General features: G+C 49.5%; 1 protein-coding gene across 2 annotated transcripts in view; it reads right to left on the bottom strand.

Annotated features, from left to right (window-relative positions):
* Nucleotides 1-309: 309 nt before the first annotated feature.
* The window catches only part of Itgam (integrin subunit alpha M), a 46,213-nt gene continuing 38,000 nt past the window's right edge, over nt 310-8,522 (bottom strand). For both annotated transcript variants that reach the window (XM_075972420.1, XM_075972421.1), the window contains exons 17-30: nt 7,822-7,982; nt 7,599-7,730; nt 7,012-7,085; nt 6,664-6,805; nt 6,450-6,572; nt 5,740-5,819; nt 4,503-4,586; nt 4,166-4,241; nt 2,938-3,045; nt 2,707-2,790; nt 2,497-2,610; nt 2,313-2,414; nt 1,966-2,076; nt 310-1,529 (exon numbers count right to left, since the gene is read on the bottom strand). In XM_075972420.1, the coding sequence (XP_075828535.1) occupies nt 1,458-1,529; nt 1,966-2,076; nt 2,313-2,414; nt 2,497-2,610; nt 2,707-2,790; nt 2,938-3,045; nt 4,166-4,241; nt 4,503-4,586; nt 5,740-5,819; nt 6,450-6,572; nt 6,664-6,805; nt 7,012-7,085; nt 7,599-7,730; nt 7,822-7,982 (1,463 nt within the window). In that variant the 3' untranslated portion in view covers nt 310-1,457. The remainder of the gene's footprint in view (nt 1,530-1,965; nt 2,077-2,312; nt 2,415-2,496; nt 2,611-2,706; nt 2,791-2,937; nt 3,046-4,165; nt 4,242-4,502; nt 4,587-5,739; nt 5,820-6,449; nt 6,573-6,663; nt 6,806-7,011; nt 7,086-7,598; nt 7,731-7,821; nt 7,983-8,522) is intronic.

Here is an 8,522-nt window from a genome sequence, read left to right as displayed (position 1 = left end):
CAAGCTTGTTGCTTCTGCCTTCTGAGTAGAAAGAACTATAAGTGTACACCACCAAGCTCATCTTCCTCTCTAATTTTTTCTAAGACAGGGTTTCTCTGCATAACAGCACTGGTTGTCCTGAAAGTCACTCTGTAGACCAGGCTGGTCTTGAACTCACAGAGATCCGCCTGCCTCTGCCTCCCGAGTGCTGGAATTAAATAAAGGCATGTATTACCACCACCCGGCTTTTCTAAAATCTTTATCTTAGAATCACTTCAAGTAGAAGTCAAATGTCTATAAATATATCAAGAAATTATTGTGATAAATATGTAAAACTTAGATATGTACAATTTATTAATTCAGCATTGTTTGGGAGAGTAAGAAGTTGAAATAATATATGCAAAGGAGACAGGTTAAATACATTGATATAGTCACATGGGGAGTACTGTACTCTGCAGCTACAGTTCTTTATAGCTTATAAAATTATTTGAGCATATTAATAAAAAGACAAGATACATAATAGTACAAAAATATGTTACTGTTTGTTTAAAACTGTGTGTGTGTGTGTGTGTGTGTGTGTGTGTGTGTGTGTGTGTGTACAGATACCTACAATCTTTCTGAAGTAGGTTCTAACCATACAGCCTTGAACACCCCTGAGGAGGGAGTCTTTCACGATGACACTTTTTAGATTGGTTTTTGCTTTGCCTTGGTTCTCAGTGCTGTAAACTGAGCCCAAGGCCTTACACCAGGTGAGTTCTCTGCCATGAGCTACATTCCCAGCCTTTGCCATACATTCTCGAATGTCTTTCGGTTTTTGTACTGTGAACAGGTTAATCAATTTAAATATCTAAATTAATATTAAAATAATACATAACTGGGTAGTGGGAGATTTCTCAGATTTCCTGGATTTGGAGTGACAGATGGTTGAGAGCTGCTATGTGGTTACTGGGAATTGAACCCAGGTCCTCTGCAAGAGCAACAAGTGCCCTTAACCGCTGAGCCGTCTCTCCAATCCCTGGGAGAGGTCTCATTCTTCACTGGACATTTTTGTTGGGCCACCCATTCTCTAGTCCAAGTCCAGCTTCTCTTGTATTCTCAGTACCTGGACTCTTGCAAGTCTGCAGTTCATTCATGCAAGAAAATATTTCCTTCAGAGAGGACAGCCACAGCATCTCACTATCCTTGCCCACAGGGTCCCATCATCTTGCCCAGAGAAAAGTCCATTAGCATTTGCCCTGACACAGTGGGAAACCCAAAAGATTCCTTTCCCTTGATGCGAGAGGATGCATTCAAGGCATTACCCACATGCAGGAAATGTCTGAGCCCCACCACACACACACACACACACACCATTCCTGTACAAGACACACTGCAACAGTCTCCTAGAGGGCATGTCTGTCCATCAGCGGTGGGACCTGGGTGTTGGTCTGACCAGACCTGCTTGCTATTGCAGAGGTTGCTCCGTGGAGAAAGGGCCTTTACTGAGGCGGGGCTTCTTGCGGAGCAGCTTCGTTCATCATGTCCTTGTATTGCCGCTTGAAGAAGCCAAACTGTCAGGGTAAAGACAGAGGGTAAGGCCACAGAGTCCACGGCTGCAGGTCAAGATCAGGGAGAACAGGAGAGACACAGACCATATCAGACAGCATGACCAAGTGGGACACAGAGTGACAGGGTAGAGAAGAGACAGGACCTGGGGAAAGTCAGGCAGGGCGAGAAACAGCATCAGGCTAGGAAAGAGATATAAAATACGAGGCGAAGGCCTCCTTATATAGCGACCCTTGTAAGCCGGGGCCATCCTAGCTGTTCTGCGCGTATCACGCTCATTTTCTTTGTTAGTTAATACTATTGTTTTACAACTGGGGAAATTGAGGTCTGAAGAGCCTCCAACTGGCCAAAAGTCATATAGTGAGCAGCAATACTGAGAGTCAGACCCAAGGACGGAGCTGCTAAGGAGGGGGGAGGGGACAGAAATGAATCAAGGAGTACCTTGTACAGGCCGGCAGTGATGAGAGCCAAAAGAACCAGGCCCCCAATGGAGCTGCCCACAATAAGTGGTACAGGGTTGTGAACTTCATATGGTTCTACTTTGGTCTGCGTCTAGGGAAGAGAGGAAAGAAAAGGGGTACAGCAGAGGAGATATGCCCCCAAATTTCTGGAGAGTTCCCTGAGCTCTAGGGCTACTCCCTCCCTGCAATCCACAAGACCGGCTGCAGGCCCCGTTTCTCTTCCCGTCTGCTTGTCTTGCCAACCCAGAGATGAGATCGGCTGTCCAGCTTCTTTCTCCCTCCAGCAGCCCCGCTGCCCCTCCGCCCCACTGTGCCTGAGATGGGTACCTGGGACTTGACAAACATCCCCTGCCCTGGGAGCAGGGCAAAGACAGAGTCATTAAACACAATCTCGGCGGTGCTCACAAGCAGGAGGTGTTTATGAGAAGTCTGTGGAGAGAACAGAATGGGAGCCAGGCCTGGGCTCTGGGCTGTTATGGCTATACCCAGAAAGCCTCAAAACACAACCTACCTTGATATACCAGTCAAATGACAGTTTGCCCTTGAGGGTGACATTGAACATTTCCTGAGTGTTGAAGGACGGGAGGTCACACTGGATTCTCTTACAGACTGCAACAGAGCAGTTCTGGAAGAAAAGGCCAAAGACACAGCTGCCTAAGACTGGGGCAGACCACAGTGCCCGTGCGTGCGGCCTCAAAGCTGGAGTCCAGCGTGTTCTTACCAGCACCGGGGCCTTCTCAAGCTCCTCCTGGAACTTGGAGTGAGGGGGGGATTTCTGCTCGGTGTGACAGGCATTTGAGAGGTTCTGAGGAAAGACAGACATCAAGAAGAGAGAGAAATGAGGGCTCTGGTCCCACCCAGAGGGTAACAGCCTGGGCCCAAGGGAGAATCAGAAAAGGTGAGAAACAGGTCTTTGGAAAGACCTGACCTCTGGAGAGCCAGCTGGACTCACCTGGGAGAAGACGACCTGGGGATGGTCCCATATGGTCACCTTGTTCAGCTGGACGGGGATCCAGAAGACCACACTGACGGGGAGGCTCCTCTGGCCCAGGTTGTTGAACTGCATCAGAAAGGAGGGGGTGAGGGCTCTAGCCTTATGGCCCAGCTGGCTCTGGCCCAGGACCACGAATAAGGCCTGAGCATCCTGCTCTCCTGTGAGACAGGAGCATGGAAACAAATGCCAAACAGACGTGCCCATCTCAAGTTCTAGCTCTGTCACTTGACAGCTGTGAGGATTTAGACATAGTTCATGTCTCTCTGACTCAGTTCCTCCATCTGAAAACAAGGGACAGCAAGAGTGTTCAGGGTCCTGACATAGGGCGTGCGTGTGTGTGTGCGTGTATGTGTGTGAGTGTGTTGATATGCGTGTGCATCCATGTGTGTGAATGTGTGGATGTGCATACAAGTGTTTGTGTGTGAGTGTGAATGTTCATCCATGTGGATGTGTGTGTGTGGATGTGTGTGTGTGAATGTGCGGATGTGTGTGTGAATGTGTATCTGTGTGTGTGAGAATGTGTGGATGTGCATCTGTGTGTGTGTATGAAAGAGAGAGAGAGAGAGAGAGAGAGAGAGAGAGAGAGGATGTGCATCTGTGTGTATGGATGTATGTATGTGAATATGTGGATGTATATCTGTGTGTGTGCATGCATGTATGTGTGTGAGCATGTGGATATACATTTGTATCTGTGTGTATACATGTGTGTATGTGTGTATGTGAGCATATATGTGTATCCGTATGTGTGCATCTGTATGTGTATGCATGTATGTGTGTGTGCATGTGCACCTGTGTGTATGCACATCTATGTGTATGTACGTATTGTGTGTCGATGTACATGTGCATCTGTGTGCTAGCGTGTACGTGAGAGTATGTACATGTGCATCCATGTGAGTGCACGTATGTTTATGAGTGTATGTGTGTGCACATGGATCTGTATGTGGTGTATGGTGTGAGTGCATATTATGCATGTATGTGTATGAGTGTGTGTATGTGCATGTGTATATGTTTGTGTATCTCCATACTGTATACATATCTGTGAGGGGGGAGTGTAGAACAAACTTAGAAGTGTGCCTGACTCACAGGAAGCACAGTATTCATGCTTCCCGCAACTGCTTCCTGCCCTCCCTTCATAGCAGCTTCCCTCCCAGCATCCCTCAGAACCCAGGCTTCCCCTGCTCCTCACCTGGTACTGATGCTGTATGTCCTGACTGGTCATCTCTGAAGCTGTGAAGTTGAGGTATTTGGTAGAATTCTCATCACTAAGAGAAAAAAGAGTAGACAACATGAAGGTGTCCTGCTTGGACATAATACACAGAGAACAGGTAGGGGACAATACAGCTCTTGAGGGCAGTGTCTGTCAGATTCTGTGTGGGTTTGGGCATGCAGGCGCGCGCGCACACACACACACACACACACACACACACACACCATTCCTCCACACAGGCACACGGCATGTACACAGCACAATCACACAGCCGGCGGTCTCCAGCCTGTCAGGGGAGAGCGGGGTGGAGCAGCACCTGGTAACAACCATGTAGACGGCGTACTTCACAGGCAGCTCCAACTGAGCCTCCATTTTGTGGGTCCTGGACATGTTGTTCTCACTGAAAGGAAAGCAGGTCCTCAGCCAGCTCTAAGAACTGAGAGTGAGCCTCTCCGTGCCCCCCCACTCCTCTCCGTGCCCCCCCCAACTCTGCGTCCACTCTGTCTGCGTGCCTGCTGTCCCCAAGGTCCTCTCCACCTCTGCTTTGCCAGGCCCTACTCACTCCAACAGTTACTGCCGCCTCTGACTGCTCCTCCCAGCCCCCACCCTTGCCCTAATATACAAGTAAATGTAACCATGTGTCTCCCGTAGTCTAAACAGCAAACTTCCTAGCAGCGCCCTCAGTGATCTCGTGCTACCGCCATGTCTGACTGACGCCAGCTCTTATAATCCTGCTTCATGTGCTCAAGCTACTGTTTCTTTTTTTACAGGGTGTGTGTGTGTGTATGTGCGTGTGTGTGTGTGTGTGTGTGTGTGCATGCGTGTATTTGGGTGTACACATGCCACAGTATACACTTGGAGGTCAGAAAACAACTTCTGAGAATTGGTTCGCTCCTCCACCATGTGGGTTCCAAGGATTGAACTTGGGTCATTGGGCTTTGGCGGCCTCGCTTGATGAGCTATCTCAGCAGTCTCTCTTATGTATTTTTACTAGATGTGGGTGGCCGGAGGGTCCATACACAGCGCCGCACATGTGTTACAGGGTGGAGGACACTTCCTGGAGTCAGCTCTCTCCTCCAGTTTCACATGGGTTGCAAGGATGGAACACGGGTCACCAGGCTTCACCCACTGAGCCATCTCACGGGCTGTTCTGGAGCATGCCCAGATACCTCCCAGTTCCGGGTCTTGCCCGCTGCGTGCTGCCTGCTACCTTTAGGCCTTTGCTTGACTTAGTCCCAACCTAAATATGTTTTCTTCAGGAATCTTCTCAGAGCACTGGGCATCCCTACTTCCCCCACCCCCTCATCATTTATTTTATACTATACAGCAATCACTCGTTTCCTTGCCTAGCCACACCATTGAATGTCCATGAGGGTGACCACAGCTGTCTTATCAACCACCGTGACCCCAGCAATGTCTGGCACATGGGTGGGTGCTCAATCAGTTCATTGAATGAATAAAGTCATCCAAACAGAGAACCGATAGAGAAAAGAAAATGATTCATCCTGGCTGGGCCACAGAAGGGAGGGTGACCACGGAATGTGGGAACGTACCTGGTCACGTTGGCCTTGAGGAGCAGTTTGTTCCCAAGGGAAGCATCAGAGTCCACATCAAATGTGACATTAAAGGTGACCTAGAGATGGAGAACGGAAACGGTGATTTAAAATAGTAAAGAAAACACAGCACCACTGTCCACCAACCATTGAATGGGATAAATCAAACACGGCCTGCCCACGTAATAGAATATTGTTCGGAAATAAAAAGAAGAACTGACAAGCAAGTGATTCTGGAAAATATGATGTTGGTGAAAAGAAGCCAATCCCAGAGGACCACACTGTATGTGTCTATGGATGGGAGATATCCAGGAGAGGTGAATCCATACAGAGAAGGTCGATTGGGAGGCCCCAGGGGCTATTAGCAAGGTCTCAGATTGAGCAGAGTGGTGAATGCAAACCTCTGAGAATACTTAAACGCCACTGAATTGTATACTGTGGGAGGTTTATGGGATCAATAAAGCCAGTTTGTAGAAAGGGGCAGCTTCTCCCTTAGGATGGGGAGAAGAAAGAAGGAGGAGGAGGAGGAGGAGGAGGAAGAGGAAGAGGAAGAGGAAGAAGGAGGAGGAAGAGGAAGAAGGAGGAGGAGAAGGAGAAGAAGAAGAAGAAGAAGAAGAAGAAGAAGAAGAAGAAGAAGAAGAAGAAGAAGAAGAAGAAGAAGAAGATGATGATGATGATGATGGTGGTGGCAGCAGGGCTGCAGCTCTGACCTCGGAGTTAGCAGGAAAGATGGGGGCGTTTATGTGGCAGGTGGTACTTTTCAGAGCCCCGTGCCCTTCAGTGGAGGAGCTGTGCTCAGGTGCCACACGCCAAGGCTTCTGGGTAAGCGGGTTCTGGAACCAAGGCAAGCAAATGTAGTACCGTCAACTGCCAACCACGGGGGCGAGGAAAGCAGAGCCAGGAGACCGGAGAGGATTTGGCTACCTGACTCGCTGACACCTTCCGGTAAGACAAGCCAGCCGGGTAGTAGAAGGTAGCCGTGGTCCCGTAGGAGTCTTCACCGTCATTTCTCACTGTCACCCTCAGGTTGAAGTCCCGAGGGTCTCCCACCACCAAAGTGTCCTGGCTGTGAGAATAACAAGACCATGAAGTACCAAGGGCTTCACCTCAGCACGTCTGGTTTGATATAGACAGGCTGTGGAAACTTGGAGAGGCAGGAATGTAACAGAGCAGGCACAAGGAACCTTGTGGTGCACAAATATCTCTGAAGAAGCCTGGGCTCCTTTGGGGACCAGGATTCAGGCTTAAGGGAAGCGATACCAGGACACTCACCCCATGGAACTCAGAGTGATGCTGAGGTCATCCTGGCAAATGCTGTCGTTGCCACAGTTCTTCTCAAAGGGAAGCTGGACAGGGCACATCATTGAAACAAAAGAAACAGAAATGGTTAAGGGGAGCAATTTTTTTTCCTTTGTCACTGTTTGTTTTTTATTTATTTATTTATTAAAGACTTCTGTCTCTTCCCCGCCACTGCCTCCCATTTCCCTCCCCCTCCCCCAACTAAGTCCCCCTCCCTCATCAGCCCAAAGAGCAATCAGGGTTCCCTGCCCTGTGGGAAGTCCAAGGACCACCCACCTCCATCCAGGTCTAGTAAGGGGGAGCAATTTTTAAAAATATGTTTAAATGAACACCAGCTGGTGGTGTACACCTTTACTCCCAGCACTCATGAGGCAGAGGCAGGAGGATCTCTGAGTTTGAGGCCAGCCTGGTCTACAAAGCTGGTGCCAGGACAGCTAGGCCTACACAGAGAGACCCTGTCTTGAAAAACAACAAACAAACAACAACAACAAAAACGTTTAAATGAAATTACATAAAATTTCTGTACTCTACTCCTGCAAGGCCCCGACTCCAGGACTCACCGAAGCTGTGAAGAGCCTCTGAGCATCCTCAGCCAGAACGGGCCGGAGGTCCCTAGAGGAGCCCAAGGGCTCCCCCACCAGCGTATAGTTGAGGCGTAGGATGATGGGACTCACCGAGTCCTCCACACAGACCTAAGGGAAAGTGGGGTTTGGGGCTCCGCCTTCTGCAGCGTCCCGAGACCACCCCATCCCCAGCCAGGAGCCCCGCCCTTCGCCTGCTCACCGGTAACTGCAGCTTCAGGGTTTCACATTTCCGTGTCAACCCAAAGACCTGGACCCTCCGGCGAGTGTTGTTCTTTGTCTCCTCAAAGATGGCACGGACACGGGCCTGTGTGCGGCCAGGGTCTAACGCCAGGTCGTAAGTGACAGTGCTCTGGATATCTCCTGAGAGGAGAGGGAGCGGTGTGAGGAAGCAAGGCAGGCAGAGGTCGGAGACCACAGCTCGCCTCCCAGCTGTGTGATTATCCACGTATCGGCTGGCCTCTGTCTTAATTCATTACTTTCCAAGAAGGAACAGTAACAATGGCCCTCAAGGGGTTAAAAAGAAGAAGAAATGAGGTCGTGCCCACTGAGTAAGCCCTCAAAAAGCATGCTAGGGTTGGAGATTTAGCCCAGTGGTAGAGCACTTGTCTAGCAAATGCAAGGCCCTGGGTTTGGTCCTCAGCTCCAGGAAAAACAAAGAAAGGTAACAAGGTGCAATGCTGGATGGTGGTGGCTCACGCCTTTAATCCCAGCACTCGGGAGGCAGAGGCAGGTGGATCTCTTTGAGTTTGAGGCCAGCCTGGTCTAGTCTAGTTAGGAGTTTCAGGACAGCCAGAGCTATTACACAAAGAAAGCCTGTCCCCGGGGGCAGGGGAGGGATGGTCTCTATTCCATAAGATATTAAAAAGCTATTTATGCTCCTTTTAAAGTTTTGTTTTGTTT

The sequence above is a fragment of the Microtus pennsylvanicus genome, chromosome 5, assembly GCF_037038515.1.
Source record: "Microtus pennsylvanicus isolate mMicPen1 chromosome 5, mMicPen1.hap1, whole genome shotgun sequence".
In the NCBI taxonomy this organism is placed as follows: domain Eukaryota; kingdom Metazoa; phylum Chordata; class Mammalia; order Rodentia; family Cricetidae; genus Microtus; species Microtus pennsylvanicus.
The sequence above is the reverse complement of the archived record's forward strand: the minus strand, read 5'-3'. Positions and strand labels throughout refer to the sequence as shown.